This window comes from Melanerpes formicivorus, unplaced genomic scaffold (assembly GCF_026170545.1).
Source record: "Melanerpes formicivorus ecotype bairdi unplaced genomic scaffold, bMelFor1.0.p_v2 SCAF_8, whole genome shotgun sequence".
Lineage (NCBI taxonomy): Eukaryota > Metazoa > Chordata > Aves > Piciformes > Picidae > Melanerpes > Melanerpes formicivorus.
The window spans coordinates 17,669,758-17,692,450 of NW_027142360.1; the positions used below are offsets into that span (position 1 = coordinate 17,669,758).

The 22,693-nt window shown below is 41.3% G+C and overlaps 1 protein-coding gene across 2 annotated transcripts in view; it reads right to left on the reverse strand.

The window, feature by feature from the left end:
- Positions 1 to 22,693, reverse strand: part of LARGE1 (LARGE xylosyl- and glucuronyltransferase 1) — a 296,670-nt gene that overhangs the window by 61,924 nt on the left and 212,053 nt on the right. For both annotated transcript variants that reach the window (XM_068142337.1, XM_068142338.1), the window contains one exon: positions 10,499 to 10,603. In XM_068142337.1, coding sequence (XP_067998438.1) covers positions 10,499 to 10,603 — 105 coding nt within the window. The remainder of the gene's footprint in view (positions 1 to 10,498; positions 10,604 to 22,693) is intronic.

Consider the following 22,693-nt stretch of genomic DNA (forward strand, 5'->3'; position numbering starts at 1 on the left):
GGGAGGTTGTAGCCAGGTGGGGGGTGGTCTCTTCTCCCAGGCAACCAGCACCAGAACTAGGGGACACAGTCTCAAGCTGCACCAGGGGAGGTTTAGGCTGGATGTTAGGAAGAAGTTCTTCATAGAAAGGGTGATTGGCCATTGGAATGGGCTGCCCAGGGAGGTGGTGGAGTCACCATCACTGGAGGTGTTTAGGAAGAGACTGGATGGGGTGCTTGGTGCTGCGGTTTAGTCGATTAGATAGTGTTAGATGATAGGTTGGACTCTATGATCTCAAAGGTCTCTTCCAACCTGGTCTGGTCTGGTCTGGTCTGGTCTATTCTATTCTATTCTATTCTATTCTATTCTATTCTATTCTATTCTATTCTATTCTATTCTATGACCCATCTAAATGGAGCAGAGGACAGTTATCCCAAAGATGTGCCTCACAGCACATCTAGAATTATCATGCACAAGTATCACCCAACTGCTATTCTGTGTGCCTCTCTGTATGTCTGGAAGTCATGGTGGAGGTGCCATAAGTTGATATTCATGAAAAGATGGCCAGGTGCACATCTATAAAGAACTTTGAAATGTGAGACTTAAAAATTAAATGGGGGAAATTAGGTAAATTTCTCCAAAGTTTTACAGAACCTTGTCTCTCTTCAGTGCTAAAAATGCAGTAAGTTCTTGCATGGCAGTTATCTGTCATTTCATTTGCCTGAGTGTCTAGGTAAATTCAGTCAAGAGGAAAACAAAGTTGTGGTTAAATACATGTTTAAGTGATAAAGCCAAAAAGGATAATTTTTAGTTCCTGCATACCAGAAACCATAGAAGTCTTCAAACTCAATTTCAGGTTTAACTAGAAGATAACTTCTGAAAAAAAACCCACCCCGAAACATTGAGTCTTGATTTAAAAATTTACAATAATGGAAAATCTGTCACAAACTTTGCTAAGTTATTCCAATGCATAATTACTCTGATGAAGGATACTTCCCTTATTTCTAATTTGAATGTGTCTTTGAACTTGCAGTCATTTGATCTTGCTGAACCTTTGCTAAATTGGCAAGTCCTCTATTAAGAAATGTTATTTTATCCTGTAGATACTAATAACCTATGATCAAACTATCCTTTGACTCACTTCCAAATAAGCTTCTGGAGCCATTTTCCCCAACTTTCTAGGCAATTTTCCAGTACTTACTTCTAACTTTGTTGAAGTACTCAGCTTTGACCTGTGGAGATGAGACCTGGCCAAGTAGCTATAACTACATTTAAAAACATAGTCACTTCAAGAGGTGATTCCTAGCACCCTGATCAAGATCTACAGAGTGGTTGTACACACACTGTTCAGGGACTAGCTCTGCAGAGCAGGCTGGCCACATTTATACTACGTCATACACGTCTCTGAGGGCCTAGATTGTGTTCCCTCAGTTTTTCAGGTGTAACAATTATTTTGTTTGCATTTCTCAGTGTCCAATATTATGAGAGAGCCATGTGCCAGTTTTCTAGATTAGAGAGCTTTTAGCATGAACCTGATGATCTATGTTATGTGCACTAGAGAATGTCATCAGGGCATGGAAGCATATTATAGAGTGTGAAGTCTTCTGATGCAGCGTTGAAGGACTGGAAAGAGATGCTAAACACAATGCAGTCATATCCATGCTACCTTCCAGAAATACTCCCTGGAGTGAACTATCATCAAGTTACACTCACTTTTTTTTAAATTTATTTTCATTTTCTTGACAAAAGACAGGTTTTCCATGATCCCAGGCAACAAACCTGTTTCATGATCCTCAGTTCCTGTAAATCAACTTAAGTCTATCTGAAAGCAAGAATCTGGCATTTATATCCCATCTGGACCTTTTTCATGATGCTTATCCACGTTTTTTTTCTTTCTCAGAAAGCAGCAAAAAGTGGGTTTTTACCCCAGCAGCACAGGAGAAAATGTTGCTCATGGGCTGAACAGCCTCTCAGCTATTTCTTTATAGTTGGATAACAAATGGGTTTGGGGTTTTGCATTCTGAAACAATCAAACATCTTTCCTCCCCCATGCTTAATGGACAGCTTATTGACTGGATGAGATTCAGGAGGAACAGAACGTTCTAAGAAATGGATTAGGGGAAGGAAAGCAGCAGCGTAGAATGAACAAGACTGAAAATTAACCAGAGCAGTTTTTAATCAACAGGAAACACAATGCACTTTAATGCAATGATTTTGCCCAAAGGTCAGCTACAGGTCGATCTTTTATCCATGACCATTTCCCTTCTCGTAACAGACAGACAGGACTGAGTTCACAACAGAAATACAAGGATGCATTTGTGTAAAGAGAAGACATGCAGAACCTGAGTTTGCTTTCAGTGGGAAGAGGGTAAGATCTCTGGAGATACATTCTGACTTGACAATATAATTCCATGATCCTATCTGGGAAAGCTTCTCTTTTCACCATTTCTTCTAAAGCCTTGAGAATAAATGAGTACAAACTGACTGTATATATATTAGTGAAGTGCTGCTGTCCTCCCTGGCTCAGTGTGATGAAGACAGGTGAAGGAGGGAAGCTTGAGGAGTTACAGCAGGAATGATTACAAGTCAAGATGTAGCTGAACAGTGACAGAACAAAGATAATGGGGAAAGAACCAAGCTGCTGCTTCTGAGGTATCAGTGTCCACTCTATTTTGCAGATTCTTCTGTCTCAAAAGTCTCTTCCTTAGATTTGAAGGCACTTTAGAGATCATCTACTCCAACCTCCCTGCCATGGTCAGAGATGCCTCTCAATTAGACTTGGCTGCTCAAGGCCTCATCCAACCTGCCCCAGGGAGGAGGCATCCACAACCTCCCTGAGCAATCTATTCTGGAGTCTTACCACCCCTGTACTGAAGAATTTCTTCCTAAGATCCAGTCTAATCTTACTCTCCCTCATCTTAAAACTATCCCCCTTGTCCTATTGCTGGACATCCTTATGAAATGTCCCTCTCTCAACCTATCCTCATAGCATTGGTTTTCCAGCCCTTGGATCATCTTTGTGGCCCTCCTTTGGACTCACTCCAACAGCTCTGTGTCCTTCTTATGATGGGGACACCAGAATTGGATGCAATATTCAAGGAGAAGTCCCACAAGAGTGTTAAGGGCAAGAATCACCCCCCTTTACAGGCAAAGGTTTGTTGTGAACCTATTTTGCCCTAACATGAAAATAATTAACATATAGTCATTTCTGTCACAAACAGCACTTGAGAAGGATCTGATTGACAAAATTCAACTGTTTTTCTGTTGTCAGTCTCTTAGAGGTGACAGTTTTGACACAAGTGTATAGAAAGGCATCTTAGTTACTCTGCTGCTTTCTCTGACAGGCACCAGCTACCCATTAGAGTTCGAAGATGGAGTTCAACTGCAATACCTTTCTTTGCTTTGAGACTAAGGCTAAACTCTTTGTTTCCGTATCTACAAAAAGGAGCTGTCTTTACAGTTCTTACAATCACTTTTATGGGCACAATGAGAAGCTGGAAAGTGAACTTGCACTTCAGAAGAAAAAGTACTGGTTTTACTATTGGTACGCATTTGTCTGGGGTTCTCTTGTAATATAATAGAAGTTTTTGTCCAAAGTTTAAGCACCTGGGTATCTCTACTAAGCTTTTATGTGAAAGTCTTTCATCTAAATTTAACCTGCTAATGATGGTTCTTCTTCAATAAGGAGAGGGTACTTCAAGAGTGCTGGACAACATAATTACTCATTGAGCTATGTATGTTCGCCCAAAGAACTGTCTTGATCAAGCTAAAAATACCACATTCCAGAATGATTCTTTACATCATTAGGCTGGAATAGTACACACACACATGCCCTATTTACATATATTACATGGAGAATTTTACATTATGAACTCAGGTCAAATCAGTAAAAAACCCCACAGTAGGGCAATTTAATCAACTGAAAATAAATACTTTTCCTTTACTCCAATACAATGGAAACTAGAATCTGGTATAGACTGTCTGAATGCCATTGGTTGTGAATTGCAGGTTTCTTAGGAGATGAAAAGTTTTCAGTGTTGTTTCAAAGAAAGTAAAGTGCTGTTTTTTTATAAAACCAGTTATTGCAGGGTCTGACAGATTCAATTGCTAAGGGGCAGAGGATGTATCTCAGAGAATGCAATGAACAGTAGACTAATTCGGTCTCAGCAATGCCATTACTCCGTGGACAGGCCCCTCAAACTAGAGGCACCATTTTCAAAATCAAATATATATTGACCCTCATTTCAGAAATGTCAAGCAGGCTGTAAACAAGTTCTCAGTACCTCACATGCTTTAGAAACTGCATGAGAAAGGCTGGAAAGAAAGCCGCTCTTTGATGGTAGTCAGCTTTAAAGATAGCTTATTTTTAAGTGTAAGCTACAGATTACAGCCAACACAGATAGGGATGTGGTCATCCAAAGCAGAAATGTCATTTTAGCTTCCCATCATTGACACAGACAGACTGACACTTCCTGGTGAGTCTAAAAGCAACAATATGCTGGCACTTCCTAAACCACTACCTGTACAATGTGCACAATATCTGTACTCCAAATGCATCTTTGTGCATTATGAAGCACACATGGGTATCAGGATATTTTGAACTGACAACAATGTTCACTGAATGAGTGCAAAAGTGTCTTCAAGAAGGAATCATCTGTTTCAAAAAACTGGTACGGTGTGAATCTGAGTAGGTGAGGAAAATGCCACTTTTTGCCTTGATGTTGGACTTAGTTTTTTGTTTTTTTGTGTGGTTTTTGGTGGGGTTTTTTTTGGTTAACATTAAAGTGTAATTTTCCATCTGTTTGCAAAGGCTCCTGAACTCACAGCCAATCCTAATGATATCAGTTTCTGTACCAAATGTGACTAATGCTTTATGTAATGTGAGATAGAAAGATTGCAATGGCTTTTGGATAGGGCATAGCTAAACTGAGTCAAGCCCTGACAGTGGCTATTTAGAGGTTCTATAAACCACACATTTATAGAACTCTTAATTCATGGAGACAATCTGGGGAAAGTCTACCTCTCTCAAGCAACTACTATACACCTTTTTTACACCATGAAGTAAAGGATTAGTGCTCTGTTCAGATGGTTGTCACAGAGTTCTGATTCTTTCATGGGGAAGATAGCATTTTGGCCAAAGATTTGCCCAGAATGAAGCAACAACAGCCATTTACACCATTAATTGTGAGTATTCCCCCAAAACACCAATGTCTAACAGAATTGAAAGTGCTCAGCACTTCCGAACATCAGATTCATTATCATAATGCTGTGACCACAAGCAAAGCATTTGCTTTCTGCACTGAAGCTCAACAGTATCCTGAAGAAGCACAACAAGTGATCCAGTCTGATTTCAAACAAACAGACTGTCCTACACTTGTCACAATGGTTAAATATTATGCAAAAATGCCATAACATATGTTTCCCACTTACAATTCATCTTCCATAGGTTCTTCTTTTCAAGGAAACAACAAAGGGAAGACATTCACACTAGCAGTCTTCCAGTCATTACAAACATGGGAGTAATAATGCACAGTGCGCAAGGAGCCTGGTAATTGTTAGGTGCTAGCCATTCCCTTCTGTTCCCAATCCACAAATTTGGTAATGTGACATTTCTCAGTGTGGGAGTATGAATCCTCAGCTCAAGCTGTTGAGACACTTCCTTACACTACCTTGTAGTTGTACTGAGACAGTGTGTTTCAGATGAGCCTCAAACTCTCAGATCTTGCTCCTGTAGTTTAGAAGCCTAAAATCCTCTGGGCCAAAGTTTTTAAAAGTGTCCCCCTGGCACCCAAATCACAGGCACAGATCCATCCTAAAGCTCCATTTGAAAGGTGTGGAATCCATTTTCAGGTTGGTCCTGCTGCACTAAAGTCGGAGAAGCCAGGGGTGATTCACATCAGCTAAAGCAGTGGCCTGAAATCATGGCAACAGTCACCAGAAAATGCTTTTAAAAGTTATTCTCCACCATGATGGAAAGTATAAGGCAGACAAAGTGCTAAAAGTTTTTACATTTAGAATGTCTTTGATGAGATATTTTTCTGAGGACTAAGATGACTGTTATTCCAGAAATGAACATCAAACCATACAGTGCAATTCTGCAGCTGTCAGTTTAACATCTGTAAAGAGAAAAATCATATTGCAGCTCAAGCAATACTTTAGAAAGCACACTTTAGTTGGTGAAAGGCCACACAGATTTCATATAGAGAAAAGTATGCTTTACTAATGCATGATGAGTCTGAAAGAGTTAATCTCAACACAGACAAGCAAAATGGAGTGGATGATAAATACAGAAAGTATTTGATTAAGCAGCTTACTGAGTGTAGTCAAATGAGGTGCAGAAAAAAAATGGGTACCTTTGTGGTAAAGAAGGAAATGTGTTTAAAATGGCTTGAGGAAGGGAGTGTTATCTCAAACAAAGAAAAAAACATTTTAAACACTAATTAAATTGCTACTGAAGTGACTTTTGAGTTTATTCTGGTTTTCCTAAGATTGTATTATCATGGACTAAAGCATGACTTGGATTATCTGCCTGTGCAAATGAGGGAGAAGGATGAAAAACAACCAAATAACATATTTCCTTGAAAATCTGTATTGGCTGTCAGGAGATTTGGCTTGGGCACACAGGAGCGGGAAAATGCGCATGCTTACTGGGTTTAAAGAGCTGGTGGAGAAGGAACAAACACACCTTAAGCTTTAATGTATCTACCTTTTGGGACTCCCCCCAACCTACATGTGGTCCAGAGAGGCTCAGACACAGAAAGGTAAGAATTAAATATAAATTGTTTGCTCCAGAAATGGGGAGGAAGCAGTGGAAGAATTTTGACAGTGAGGGGAGCTTTTGCATCAAATCTACCAGCGCTAGGTCTGGTTGGACAGGCTTGCATAAAAATAATTTTACTTAGAATTGTATCCTAGTCTGTTGTAAACAGCCTCCCAAGAGTAACTTTCCCCCGATCCAGCTAGTTCTGTTCATTAAAGTTTCAGGGTTTGGGGGTCCTTTTACTGTTTCTAAATACAACTCTGAACACTTGAATTTCTGAGCCTTTCCTTTCCTGGCCCACTGTCTTTCATGAGTGTTTTGCTTAGAGTTATTGCCTCTCTTTCCTGCCCACCTCCCCCATTTAGCTTTCTGAATCATCATTGTCTGCAGTGTTGTGTGTAGTGTCAATTTATTTTAATTTACTGAGCACACCAAACAAGCTCCAGTTTCACTTAGTCTTTCATGTTCCTTCAGAGATTCATGCCTCCAATCTCTGCTAGATTACTGAGGCAAACAATTAATTCAATTAAGAATATTACAGTAAATTATGCTGATCCTGTCACTATCATTATCTGCTGCTTCTCAGAGGTTGCACTGTTTTGTACAGTGACCTCTTGTTCCACGTACTTGAAATAAACATCGTTCCACTTCTCATGATCACTTGCCAATCCTCGATTCATTATCTACCTTCTGGGTTTCTTTCTAAAGATACATAAATTTTTGTATGTACAGGTGAGTTGCCTGAAGAAGGAAGTGGTGAGTAGGCTGAAATCTTGGGCAGGTAGGTAATCTTGACTTGAAATCTTGACCTGGTAGGTATGTATTAACGTATACCAAGACTTACCACATGCAATGTGTGTGAAGGGCAGCAGAAATGCAATTATTTTTGCTTTCACTGGAAGAATTTTGTGACATACTGGCATTTGATATCTCTATAAAACCTTTGGAACAGTAAGTTAAGACAATATCAATTAAAGCTTTACAGCATTTTTATTGACAAAATTGAATTTTAGATACCAGCCACCACACATTTCTGGGTTATTTTAATGTTATGTGGTTCTGACACATTTCTCTCTGCCAGCACTAAAAAGGTGTGGTGGTAGGGCCAAATGAGCCCAGCAGAAACCCAGCCCAAGTCCTGGCATGTCCAGGCATAATCCCCCTTTCCCCCTCCCTCCTGTAGGGGTCTGGGGAATGTGAGAAAAAGACAAAGAACCCAGATGTCAGAAAATCTGGTAAACAAGGGATATGTCCTCCTTTTGCAGTAAACAGGCACATGCACTGACCATGCTTCACTTAGACTAGGTTCATATCTTGTCTTTATATGGTTATAGCCTGGTGAAATCCCTTTCTAGTGGTTGCCAATTGGCCAAATGGATCCTCAGACAAATGACAAAAGCAAAGCCAAAGTGTAAAGAGTGTGCTTTGCCTCGCCTTGCAGTACCTTGCCTAAGATCTGGGATAAGAAGCCACAAGCTTTGCGACTCAGAATCTTTGCTGTGCCTCAGTTTACCTGGAAAGACACAAGCTCCTCGTGTAAGCTGCACTGAAACCACAGTCAGCCTCTTTGCACCATAAAAGCCTAGGAGCAGACAGATGTGTCTTGATGGGCAGAGCGACAAATCTCAGGTGAGCCAAGACCCCAGAAACCGTCCTCTTGCAGCGATAAGTCACTTCCAGCTGAAGTGCCAGCTTCTCAAACCCAGACCTCGCAGCAAAACACTGAGAGCAGTAGGCTCTTGTCAAGAGCCTGGACCCTTGGGAGGGCCTGCGAACCTTGGGAAGCATCGAGAATCGCTTGCCACCGTGCTGTGGCCAAGCACGGCCACTGGGACTCTGAGACAACCCTGCTGGCAATCAGCGCTCAACAGCACCCCAAAAGCCATTACTGGCTAACGTACAGCAACAGCACCCCCTCCACTTGGGTGGAACTCCTGTTGCTCTTGGATTATATTGCAGCCTCGGAGAGAATTCTGAAGCAATAATATTGTGAGTAATTGGTTATTTTCTATGAAGCCTCCTCGTAAAAGGCTCTAGCTAACTGCTGCCATTTTGGCAAAGAGCCTGTCGAGTCTCCCCCTAGTGGACAGATGCCAGATTGTCTTTCCCACTGTTCCTTTCCTCCATTTGAATAATACCATTTAAATTGTTTCTATCATAGAATCATAGAATCGATAAGGTTGGAAAGCACCTCAAAGATCATCAAGTCCAACCTGTCACCCAAGACCTCATGACTACTAAACCATGGCACCAAGTGCCACATCCAATCCCCTCTTGAACACCTCCAGGGATGGTGATTCTACCACCTCCCTGGGCAGCCCATTCCAATGGCTAACAACTCTCTCTGTGAAGAACTTTCTCCTCATCTTGAGTCTAAACTTCCCCTGGCACAGCTTGAGACTGTGTCCTCTTGTTCTGTCACCTATATACTGTACATATCCATTGCAAATACACTACAGCCGCACACCGAACCTACTAGCAAGCTTTTTTCCCTTGCAAATTTTCATATTGATAAATAATAATTAACATTTTATTAATATCACATTTTCCTTATTAATAAACCAAAAATCCTATTCATAACAAATGGCAGAAAGGAAAGAGCACAAATGTAGCAGAAAGAATGTAACTACGAAAGATGGAGGTCTCTCAGTAGAACAAAAGATACTACTTTATGGTGTAACACTGAAAAGAACTGACATCAACAAGTTGTGTACAGAATAAGCCTTTCAGGGCAAACCCATGAAATTCAGCTCTATTTCATGCTTTAGGGGAGTTGGGGCGGGGAGGGGTAGGGGTAGGCAGCCCAAACCCTTATATATGCAGTTTGCTCTGGTATGTGGAGAACCATATCTATGTCCTATTAATTTACTCTTGTTTTCACAGATATACAAAGGAATACAGAAACAGAGATGACCCAACCACAACTAATGCCATTCTTTTTCTAGTTAGACTATTTAATTCAATCCAATATATTCCTGTGAAGCAAAGCCACTATTATGGTGAATAATTTCCTGATAGAGCAGGGATATTTAAATGGGCTCATCTTTTCTAAATGGAGGCTTCACCATCTGTTCTGCCCTTTCATTACAAATAGAGAGGGAACCTAACTCAGTGCATCAGCATGTAAAGCTTAGCATTGTAATGATTTAGATGTGTGTGTGTGTTCTTCATGCACCTGATATGTTTTCTCACATACCAAAAAGAATTCAGAGGGAAGACCTGTCTCTTGTAACCTAATAAACTCTCTGATCTAGTGCCTTTATTCCTTTCTCATGGCAGCAGAAATTGATGGCCAGTAGTTTGCATTTTATTAGGACAATTATGACTCTGTTGTTGTCCTGTAGGATTTCTATCTTTATTGGGCTGACATTTTGTGATACCATTTACCTCTCTGCAGAAAATGAGCCTGGATTCCTATTTTTTCTCTCTAGCTGGGCCTACATATGCTTCATCACGCACAGAAATCTTGCAGGAGTTGTGATGAGGATGTGTCAGACTGCTGAAAAGCTATGTCCTTCCCCAAAGGATGCCATATGATCTCTCTTAAGACCAGTTAGAGAAAGAACATATTCCCCTCAGAGGACACAAGACCAGATAGTCCAAAATGCATCACACTGCACCATTTTTACTGCTTTAAATGACAAATTTTGCAGTAGGTTAGGAGGGGAGGTACAAGTCACTGCACTTCATACTCTAGCCCAGGAGACCGACTGCATGCTCAATGCAAACATTAATTCAAAGAAAACCCTCAGGGCCTACCTGTGTTGTAGCCCCTCCCAAGTGCTGGCCAAGGACGATGATTCTTCCAAAGGTTGCCCAAATACCAATCACTCTGGTTCTCCACCAAGCCAAGAACCTGCTGCCCTGGAAATGAGCAAATTGCAAAAACATCATGAAACAAAGACAGCCAATTAATGGAAAACAAACATGAAATCTGAAGACAGACAGACAGAAGAAAGAGAAGACAGAAATTCAGGTGCTGCCTTCCTTTCATGCATTTGGAAGATGCCTGCTTATGTAACAGACAGCAAGCCTGGCCCAGCAAACTCAGCATGGCTCATTTCCTTCCTTCTCCCCTGGCTAGTCTGAGTAATTAAACACTGTGGGAACCTTTGTCATGCTGACGGAAATATATCACCCAGACAAATCTGAATGCTGCTTGATTTTGGAATACAATGATGGAGAATCCTCCTAGTGAGAAGTCAGGTTGGTAAAATGATCATCTAAGTCTGATGGAGATAATATAATTGAAGAACAAGGCTCTGTATAACAAATTATTCTGTTCCCATGCACAACCCCTCCTGCCCCCCTTTTGTTTCAGGGATTTTTTTTTTTCTTAGTCATAATGGAAATTCCTTTTGCTCAGGAAAATATTCTAAGAGTTTACATACATAAGAAAGTTGAACTGTTTTAATTTAAGACAGCAATTTAAAAGTCATTTAGGTAAGCCTGTGTGGAATGCTGCACGGAAATGATGATTTCAGTTTTAGATGGGTTTATTTTGGTTTAGCTTACATTGATTAGCAGCTGGCTTCAGCTAGAGTAAAATGTGGTTTAAATCAAATGTGTCTAGAAGGTTTGCACTGCTTAAAAATCAACTGAAAGTGAATGTTTGTATAGATAAGGACTTAATTATCTATCCAGAAATGTGCTGTACAAAATGTAAATAAGAGAAGTGATTGAAATGATGCTCTGGTGACAGAGAATGGAGGGAAGAAGAAAGCTGCATTTGGACCTAGTCAAAGGAATGAAAGAGAATGGTGTTTTGACAGAGGGACCCTCTCAGTGAGGGCACTGAGACTGTGATTGGAAATTATTTTGCAGCCTTTTGATAAAGCAATTAAGCATCATGCTCTGAAGACACATTTTCATATCCCAGCTATACTCATAAAACTGGCTATACGGTCACAGCAAAGCACTGAAAGCATTAAATGATCATTCTATGTTGCTTATATAGAAGCACAGCTGTATTACTAGAATTCCAGTATGGCCCAAGACAAGGCTGGGCTAAGATGCAAGATACAAATCCGTAAGTGATTAATTCAATTTTCTAACCAACTAGAAAGGCATTTGGACAGGTCAGCTGAATGTATCAGTGGAATGTCAGTAGTGCAGTGGAATGCCAGTAACCTTCACATGTGTCTTGTATGCTGTTTCAAAGAGTGTGAGCAGCAGTAAGTGACCAATGCAAAGAGCAAACAAATCAGCACATTATGAAAGCATTCAAGGAGTGAACAGAAATCAGTCTTGAAATAGCCTTGAGAGATTACCAAGCCCACCCCACACTGCTGTTCAGGATCATCCTACTCTATCCCAATCACAACATACTAACATACCTCACCAGATCTAATTTTCTAATGAGGTATCTCAATTTCCATTTATATATATTTAATTTGCTACATAATATGACACAACTAATTTTTAAGAATGTGGAAAACCTAGAGAGCAGAAAGGATCATATACAAACCAGAACACATTTCTTGCCCCACTGGTGCTTCTGAAAACTGGGTGCAATGCACAAGTGAATGGAGGACATGGCAAATTATAGAGGCAGAGGCATCCTAGGGAACTGATGATCTGTTCATATGAATAAACTGTAGCTAATCTTTGAGCCTGTAAGACACCAAGACACTAGGCAGCAAATGGGCAACACAAGCTATATATTGTGAGGAAATATGAAAGGGATCTCAACTGGCTGAAACAAGACAGACAAAGAAGGCAGCTGAAGGGTGCAATTTAAACCAACACTTGTTGATTCCATGCTGGTAGACCACATGTCCTTTATAACCACACCCTTAAGTTAAGGTAGAATAAAGCACAATAAGATAGTATCACGGCTAATAAAGGATGAGGAAAACCAGACCAAAACCAATAAACCAATAAAAAAATGCAGGTGCAGCTGGGCTGGAATGGATTGGCACAGCTGGTGAGAGGAGAGTGACCCTGCCCATATTCTGAGTGCACATCTCACAGCTCAGCAGTCCATAGATCCTTCTCAGGACGATGCTACTAATGTCAAACGAAATGTCAGAATTCCATCTGCAAGAAGCAGGTACTGAACTTCCTTACCATGGAGTCGCAGAGTTTAGCCTTCCAACGGATGAATCATACAACATGACCATATCTTGCTGCTTGTTAATTGCTTTCCTCTCTCACTTACAAATCCAAAAGCTCAGTTCTGATAATAGAAGCCCTGAAATACTTATTTTTCAGTTATTATTTCTCAGGAAATTATGTTCACACATATTTATTGTAGCTGCATCGCTTCCTTAACCCTTTTCTCCTTTATTTTTGGAGAGACAGGAACAAATCCTCCTCTCACATGTATTCCTTCAGGTTTCATATGGATAAAGGCAGAAATTAGGACCATGTAACCTCTAGGGCTCAGATACATTGGTCAGATAACGTGACTCACACGTGTGCATCAACTGAGCTGGAATAACTGCCCCTATGTGTTGGTTTAGCTTGTCACAAATACAAAGTGAAACGTGTTAGTTAACACATTTTGGCTTGCTTTTGCACTGGGCTGGGAATGCACATATTTTCACTTATTGTCCTAGGGTAGAGAAGTCATGCAACTTGTCAGGCAGTTGTAACTCTTGCTGGTTTCTAAAAACCTACTAGGCAGATGTGATGGCTTGTCTCCCAAGCCACCCTGAAGAAAGAGTTATGAAGATATGTTTTGCATCATCTATATTTCTGTTTCTCCAGGCTGGAGTAGTGCTTCTGTCTCTGCCAAACAAGAATATGTTTTTATTTCCTTTTACATTGTCTCAACGATCTTGACATAGGGCAGAAGTGATGAGGAAACCAGAACTTCAGCTGCATTGCAAATATTAATAGTTCCAACAAATGTTTTCACTCTGAATCAGTACAGGAAAAGGAAATTCAGAAATATTCTCTAGAAAACACTCCCCAAATATTTTGAAGACATCTGGAGATTCAGGCTGGATGTGAGGAGGAGGTTCTTCCTCATGAGAGTGGTGAAGCCCTGGAATGGGTTGTCCAGGGAGGTGGTTGAGGCCCCATCCCTGGAGGTGTTTAAGACCAGGCTGGATGAGGCTCTGTCCAGCCTGATCTAGTGTGGGGTGTCCCTGCCCATGGCAGGGGGGTTGGAACTAGATGATCCTTGTGGTCCCTTCCAACCCTGACTGATACTATGATACTATGAAATAACCACATCTAAATGTACAACCTCACTCACTTTAAACAGTGAGACACATAATATATAGACACATTATACATACCATGGATACCACACAATTCTGTGTATCTAAAAGTGCAAACAAACTAAAATCATGAGTTTTGCCCTTCCAATTCTGAATGACAGAAAGTGTTTCACTCAAAGCTTTCATCAGTTATTTTTCTTTGTATTAATGAATCATTGTGAGAATATCTGTCCAATGTATAGGAGCACTACCAGCTATTTCATTTAGTTATTCACCTTTGGGAATACATTATGAAGTTACAGAAATAAGGCACTGGACGAAGCAATGCATGGTGTTGAGCTGGCACAATGAACACTCCCCTTGCCCACAGTTCTCTGACCATTTATCAGCCTCAAGCTGTCCCCTCTCCATGCCTTCCCTGCAAGGTGCATGCTGTTCTGTGGAAACTTTGACCTCTGATTGTACTGCAGTCTCAATTCAGATTTTCTCAGGAGAAAGTTCCTTCTCACCACAGCCTTTTGTAAAAGGCAAGCAGAAGAGACTTATGCCAGTTACTCTTCCAGCAGATGAGAATATGGTGGCTATCATAATGCATTTGAATCATTAAGCATTCTAAGCTGCTTGTTTCATCTTCATGAGAGGTACTATAATAAAATACCATCACTAACAGCAAAAGCTCAGTCACTGTTTTCTGCTCTGGCCCTGTAGTTATGATTAAGTGTGCTCCTTTCACCATGTTACTTCACGCACAAGTTAGCCTATGAAAATGAAGCTGTCTTTTTTACTCATTCATACATCACCATTAACAGCCCGACAACAGAAAACAAGGGGATGATTCTGGCACAACCACGGTGAAAAATTGTTGAGCAGGCAGAATTACAGCTGCATTGCTGGGAACAGGGCTGTGTGCTGCCTGGCTGTGGGATGGGACCCTTCCAGAAGGCAGCTGCACAGCTACAGCATTTTGCACAGTATAGCTCCCTGACAGCTTTTGCATGATGAGAAGAGCCTTTCCTTGCAAAAGCTTAGCTGTCACTGGGAAGAGGTTTCCATGAAAAAATAGATACTTCTGAACCTGAGGACTCAATGCCTTCCATTCTGTTTTTACTTCATAGTTTTTTGGCGGCCAGCAGTGGGTAAAACTTGATCTTCTAACTCAGGCATTTAATTACCTCAACTCTTAGACCTGATACTGATTTCTAGGGTGACACTGGACAAGTCACCTAACAGCTGCTTGCTTGTATGAATAACAATAACTTTTCATCCCTTTCCCACTTTGCCTGGCTCAGATATTGCAAGTATAAGTTCTTTGAGGTACTAAATGTGTGCTAGTTTCTACTGAATGCCTTACAGTAGCTGCATGTGGCCAAGCTGGAGCTCCATCCAGCACAGCGTTGTGTCTCCAGCAGCAGAGAGTAGCAGCTGTGTGATACGGAGCACAACAGTGCAGCTGTATGGTAGCACTTCTTAATAGTAGTCCTCCAGTGCCCAGTGACTTCTGGCATGTGAAACATTTGAAGAAGTACCAGCTTTTATTTATGATGAACCTGGTATCTGCTAGTTTAATTGGTGCTCAGCACAACCCTGGTCCCTGTGAACCACATTTTCCTATTCTGCCTTGATTTTTTCCTAGTTTTAAAGAATTACTTAAGCTTGCTCTTGCCTTAAGATATTTTGCTATTACAAACAATAATGATAGTACAAAATTATTAGATCTACTTTCAACATCTCCTTTAGCAGAAGCCTTTTTTTTTCTGTGTTAGAAGCTCCAGTGGCTTTCACTTGATCTCACTGCAACTACAGAAAGAGCAACAGGTCCATGGTAAATACTTGGTGTGAGTTGCACTTTCTGTGGTGCTCAGGACATCAGGCTGTTTCTGGAATGGGGAAATAAAAAGGCATGTTAGAGGAGTGGGAGTGGTGGTTTGACACCTTTTGAGTGTCCATGGTCAAAGGGTGAGCTGGTATCACAGGAGAGGTATGTTTCAGCACAGCTCTCCTGGTTGTTACACTGCCAAGGTTTAGTTTCATTTGATACATGCCTCCAAGGTGAAAAATGAGTGGAAAGTATTTTTCATCCTTTAAAAACATAAAAAGAAAGCAGTTTCTACAGTATGGAGGTTATTAAAGAACAGAGCAAACCTTTGTCTTACTACTAATTACTTTAACAGCAGTGGTTTACATCATTAGGAATTTAACAGAGACTTGAATGGTGGAGCCACAGCCAAGTATGGCCTGAGCAATGCATGTCTTTAGTGTAAGTGGAAAGAACAGGAGAAGGACTCAGCAAGAATTTAAGATTCAAGCTTGGGCAAAGGTACATATTCTGAATGCTGGAACCTTTTTAAATTGTCCAGTATCAAGTCTGATGACTATAGTCAGGACTGTATTGGGTTATCTTCTGCAAGACTCAGAGCAAGAATCTTTCACTAATGCTCTTTTCCTCCTCTCTCCTCCTGATTTCTTTCGATCTTTTAAAACCCTGCATAGGACACACTTCCTTTCTAAAAAGTGTGAGGCCACATTGTTAGCTGGTGTAAATCTTCATGACTTCAATGAAATCAGTACACTTGTGCTGACTGATACCAGCCTGAAGTGTTGCCCTTCATGTTAAGGCTTGCCTGAGTGACTGACCTTTTATCTATGGCCTTCCAGTTGCTGATTTTGCACTGGTTCCTACGATGTGTGTGGCTTCTAAAATCTTTCACTTCTCCTGCCACATGTCTCATCCCCCTCTCCAGATCGCTGTCATGTTCAAGCTTTTCAGCTTCACTGTTGATGCCCTGTGCAATTCTGGCACTGTCTATATCAATTAATTCTTTCTCTTGTTCCCAAACTCACTTTTCTACTGTCACATCCTCTCTCATCCCTGAAAAAGACCCTGTGTTTGCCTGCAACAGATGTCCCAAGTTACCTCTGAGAATATATTCCAAGCACAAAAGCCTCTCATCACTCTCTATAAAGTTTGTAGAAATATTACCATGAACACAGCATAAGATATGCACACAACCTTCTGGGCAGCCTGTTCCTGTGTTCTGTCACCCTTGCAATGATTTTTTTTTCCTTACATTTACGTGGAACCTCCTATGCACCAGCTTGCACCCATTACCTCTTGTCCTATCACTGGATATCACTGAGCAGAGCCTGGCTCCATCTGCCTGACACTCACCCTTCACATATTTATAAACATTAATGAGGTTACTCCTCAGTCTCTTCCAAGCTAAAAAGCCCCAGGTCCCTCAGCCTTTCTTCCTAAGGGAGATGTTCAACTCCCTTGATTATCTTTGAGGCTCTGCACTAGACTCTTTCAAGCAGTTTCCTGTCCTGTATGTACAGATAGATGTGTCCTGTGTGTATACATAAACATGTGTGTGCATATATGAATACATTGGTGGTGACTTCACCACTTCCCCAGGCACTGGAATGGGCTGCCCCCGGAGGTGGTGGAGTCATCATCCCTGGAGGTATTTATAAAGATGTGTGGATGTGGTGCTTCTGGACACGGAATAGTGGCAGTAGCTTAGCAATAGTGGTGGGATTGTGAGCTCTAGGCAAGTGGTAGGACTTGATCTCAGAGGTCTTTTCCAACCTCAACACTTCTATGATTCTATATGCATATACATACATAAATCATACAGATATTTGTGCATGTGAATAGAGAAGTATAGGAAAAGGCAGTCCCTACTGTGAACTTCTCTTTTACATATGAAGAAGTCAAGTTTCAGAGAAAAAAAGCCTTGCACATACAATTAACTTTTTTAGATAGTATCTTGCTTGCATCACCTATATTGCTGTTTCCCAATGGTCATGAGCCCTTTTGAGTGAACTAATTGCTCATGGAGAGAAACTTCTGGAGAGTTATTAAGGAGAAACTTGGATGAGAAGGAAGCCAGAGAGTAGCTCACTGAAGGTACTGGCAGGACTGTCTTAGGAAAGGAGAGAATGGCTTAATGGGAGCATCATGTCGGACAGCGCACTGGCACCAGTAGAGGAAGGAGACAGGTAGTGAATACTTGGTAAGAAAGGAGGGAAGATATGTGAAGCACAGGTAGATACAGTAGGTCAAGGACAGGGAAAGACAAAATGGGTTAGGCTGACTCAGTGAAGGAGAAAGGAGCTAGTGAAAGCAATAGAGGAAGACACTGCCAATGCTCAAACAAGGACCTAAAGTGATGGTATCAGGTGACTTCTGGATGTACCCAGAGGTGCTGATAGTGACACAGCCAGGGCAAAAGAAGGAGAGAAGTAACTCAGTAAAAGTCTGCACAGAACAAAACTTGACAAATATTTGTAGATAGTAGGAGGGAGGATTCAAAAGGCACAATCACATGCAAAGGTGATCAAGAGTATGAAGCATACAGAACTGGACTGAGGAAGGCTGGGGTAAAGAGCTAAATCTGTGATTCATCTTCATAAGGAAAGATGAAAGAATGAAATCAATAAAAAGAAAAGACTATATTGGGTTTCTGCACATTTCTCCACTCCTCCAAGGAGCTTGTTAGAAAAATGAAGAGGAAGTGAGGAGTCCAGCAAACTACAACAAAGCTAGCAAATCCATCATTAATGTTTGCAGCACTTTCATCTGCAGAATTTCAGGGAAATGGATTCTCAGCAGCTAAGCACAAGAGAGCAAGTGCAGAAAAAAACCTTTCACTTTGGAACAGGACTGTTTGAGGTTATCTGTGACAACAGCAATGCTCTCTGTGTCCATGAGAACAGGGCTCCTGTATTGCCAGCAACTTACTTTAGAAGATTTTGAAGATGTTATGATTTGGACACACACAGGAGTGTGTGTTTGTTTTCTACCTGTCAGGAAAGGATATGCTCAACACATTGCCATGAAAAGTGCTCTAGCATGGAGTCTAGGGAATAATGAACCTGACCAGAAAAATGGTGGTGAAATTGTAAGGTACACCAGAAGAGATGTCCATACCAGCTTCACACACTGCTCACCTCAGTTATTATATTGCGGTTTATGGCAGAAAACTGCTTGACGTTCATGAAGTCAAAGTGCAAGGCCTTGCATCTGGGTTGGGCCAGTCCCAGGCACAAGCACAGGCTGGATGCAGATTGGCTTGAAAATAGCTCTGAAGAAAGAGACTTGGGTGTATTGATGAGAAGCTCACAATGAGCCAGCAGCGCACTCACACAGCTGAGAAAAAAATCATATCCCAGGCTGCATCGAGGCCAGCAAGTCAAGAGAGATGATTCTGCTGCTTTGTTCTTGTGAGAACCTACCTCGAATACTGTGTCCAGTTCTAGTGTTCCCATCGTAAGAGGGACATAGAACTGTTGGATTGAGTCCAAAGGAGGGCCACAATGATGATCCAAGGGCCGGAACACCTCTGCTATGAAGACAGGCTGAGAGGGCTGGGATTGTTCAGCTTGGAGAGAAGATTCCAGAGGAACCTTGCAGCTGCCTTCCAATATAGCTGCCTTTGGGAGGTGGTGGAGTCACCATCATTGGAGGTGTTTAGGAGGAGACTTGATAGGGTGCTTGGTTGCATGGTTTAGTTGATTAGGTGGTTTGGATAATAGGTGGCATGCGATGATCTTGAAGGTCTCTTCCAACTTGTTCTGGTCTATTCTATTCTATTCTATTCTATTCTATTCTATTCTATTCCCTGCAGGGATCCTGCAGGAAGGCTGAAGAGGGACTTTTCATAAGGATGTCTAGTGATAGGACAAGGGGGTATGGTTTTAAGGGAGAGTAGGATTAGTCTGGATCTTAGGAAGAAATTCTTCAGTATGAGGGTGGTTAAGACTCTGGAATAAGTTGCCCAGGCTGCAGATACCTCCTGCCCAGAGATGTTCAAGGCCAGGCTGGATGGATGAGGCCTTGAGCAGCCAAGTCCAGCTGAGATGTGTCCCTGCCCATGGCAGGGAGGTTGGAGTAGATGATCTTTATGGTCTCATCCAACCTAAGCCATCCTGTGATTCTATGTTCCAGCAGCAGAACACGGGACTTGAGCCGAACCCCTTCACACGTGATAGATGTTCTTTCCTAACCAGGCTGCAGGAGGTCAGCAAGATGTACTCATGGCTCTGACTACAACTGCACTTTTTAATTCATGCCTGTGTCAGCCTAAAGATTGTGTTCTCCTATGCTGCTTTGTACTCATTGCTCTTTTTAATTTTTAATTTGCTCAATATAAACTCCCACGCTCTTACAGAATCAAAAATTTCCTTCCCTAAAAGCACCAAAATGCCCTTGTGAACAAAGTAAATTCAAATCCACTACCTCTCATACTCAGGCATTGGTCAGAGAGAAATATTTTTAAATGACTGTGCCCAGTTTCAGGAACATACAAGCTATTAGACCCATGCCTCAAATTTGTGCTGTGCAGGAGTATGTGATCACCAAATAAAAATGCTTCCTTTCGTGCTGCCACAGGTAATGCAATAAAAACTGGTTTGGAGAAGCATGAAAGAGCATGAAGGACTGACTATGCATCAGGACTCTGCCTGCTGTAACTTTAGCAGCCTGTCATAACTGTATCAACTTTACAAAGGGCATGCAATCCCAATATGCATGTTTTCATTGGCACAAACCCCAAGATGAGCAGTAGGATGCAATGTGTGATCAATAATCTAATTCTTACACAATGCCTTTCATTAGTAGACTTTTAAGAGGAAAAGGCCTCCTTACAACAGGAGAAACTGAGGCACAGGGTGATGGAGTGACACTTTCAAGGTCACCTGGGAGGTTGAGTGATGATCTCTGAAGAGGTGCCAGGACTTGTGAGACCCAGAACAGACTGTCCTTTTTTTAGCAGCCAGTGTAGTGTCTAAACTCTCACTGCTGGTAATAATTTAGAAATTCTCCTCAGCTAGTCTTTTGAGCAGCTATTGGATTACTGGATCCACTGATGGCTAAGTTTTTCTCACCACATCCCTGGATGCTATGTTTTGCTCTGACACAGACTTCCTTTGGGTACATCTCTTTGGGATTCTGGGATCTCTTTGGGATTCTGGGTATGTCTCTTCGCTTTCTTCTTGAGGTCCAGGCAGCTGGTCATTTCAGCTGCACTGATGTAAACCTTAAGCTGCCTCCATTAATTGAACGAACTTAGACTCACACCCAGGGTAACAGAAGTTAGCAGCTGGTGGCTGGTTCCTCACTTTCATTCTGTATAATGAGGATAATGCCTCTGCTTCACTACGCTTCATCAGGTCTCTGTAATGGGTGCTTGAGGTTGTTGGAATAGGGAATTGCTGTTTATTAGCAATGAACTAGAGACAGAGAGTAAGAGCTTTCTAATATTCCGGACACTGTTCATGGAAACTACACAGCTGCCTACTTCATATACTTTTGGTCAGTTATTATATGTAAATAGCAAAATAGTAAACTCCTTTCCTTTTTGTCTGAAAGGAATAAATCTTCTAAATTGATGGACACATCAGGATTGTTTGTAAGCAAGAAATTAGCAGGAATGTACCATAAGTACTTTGTCTGAGCATCAGAGATGTCCCAGAATGTAGAGTAAGTGGCAGGAAAAAAACCCAAGATGAACAAAATGAATATGATTGGTTTCCTCCTTCCAAGTTAAAAAACAGACAAAACCCCAAACCAAACAAAAACCACAAAAAAACAGCCTAAAAAACCCGAAACACCCCCATCCCACAAAGCAAAATAGTGCTATATTTAATAGGAAAGGGCTGTAGTCATCCACTTAATGTGAAACAGGTTGCCAGGCTTTTGTATGTGGTGTTGAAAATCTAAATACGTTGATATGTTGCTATGTTTTTCCTTTTGTTGGATTCAGTTCTGTTAAGAAGTGAAGCAGCTCTGCACTTCCCTTTGCCTATGTGGCCTGAGCAGCCTTTGAAAATTGTTCAGGATGAAAATCTAGGATTTGTCTTTTCAGCAGAGACAGATTGCAGTAAGGTTTTGCTACATTCCTAGCACCTCTTGAAAATGTTATTAATGACACTTACTATTACTGACAGTTTATGTAAACAACTCACTTTATGCTTTTAATTAGGGGCCTCAAGACAGAGGCTCACAAACACTACTGTTAGAGCTCACAAACACTACTGTGAAGAATCATTTATGCCTCAGAGTATCAGGTGGAAAGATGACACAGCAAACATTTGTTCACATCTAATGAATAGGCACAACTAGTCCTATACCTGAAAATATGACAGAGCTCTGATACTGATGATGATGATACTGATACCTGCTGGTTTGCCTCTTGAGCCTACAGAGTAAGAGATGTTTCTGCCTGGTACAACAAAACAGTGGCTGTACCAGAAGCCTTATGCTTCAGTGGTGAGCACAAAGAGTCCTGGGATCTGTTCCTCCTTCTAATGTGGACCAGCTATGCAACACAGATGGGTCACCTCCTTTTTGAGCTTCAGCCTAAGTAAGGCATGGTTCTGCAGTCAGGCTAAACAGCGGATGTGCATGTAAGAAGAAAAGAACAACCTGGAGAACAGAATGGAAAATTTTATCCTGACACAGTGGTGCAAGTTACTTTGTCACTAAGAGATGGAGCACTGCAAATACCTAATAAACACACAGAGAATTGCTCTTAAATTTCAACACAACCATTCTTTCTCTATGTTGCTTTCTGTCTTTTAGCCTGCACCCTGGAGACATCCTGATTTACAGGGCAAAATGGATGAGATGTTCTCTCACTGAAAATGCTTCTACCTATAAATGCAACTTAAAATCATATATAGCATTGAATTTAGCCTCGCCAGCGTGTAATAACCCTGTCTGACACTACAGAGTTGAGACTGGCACAAAGATAAAATCATCAAGTCACCACTTGCACAGTAC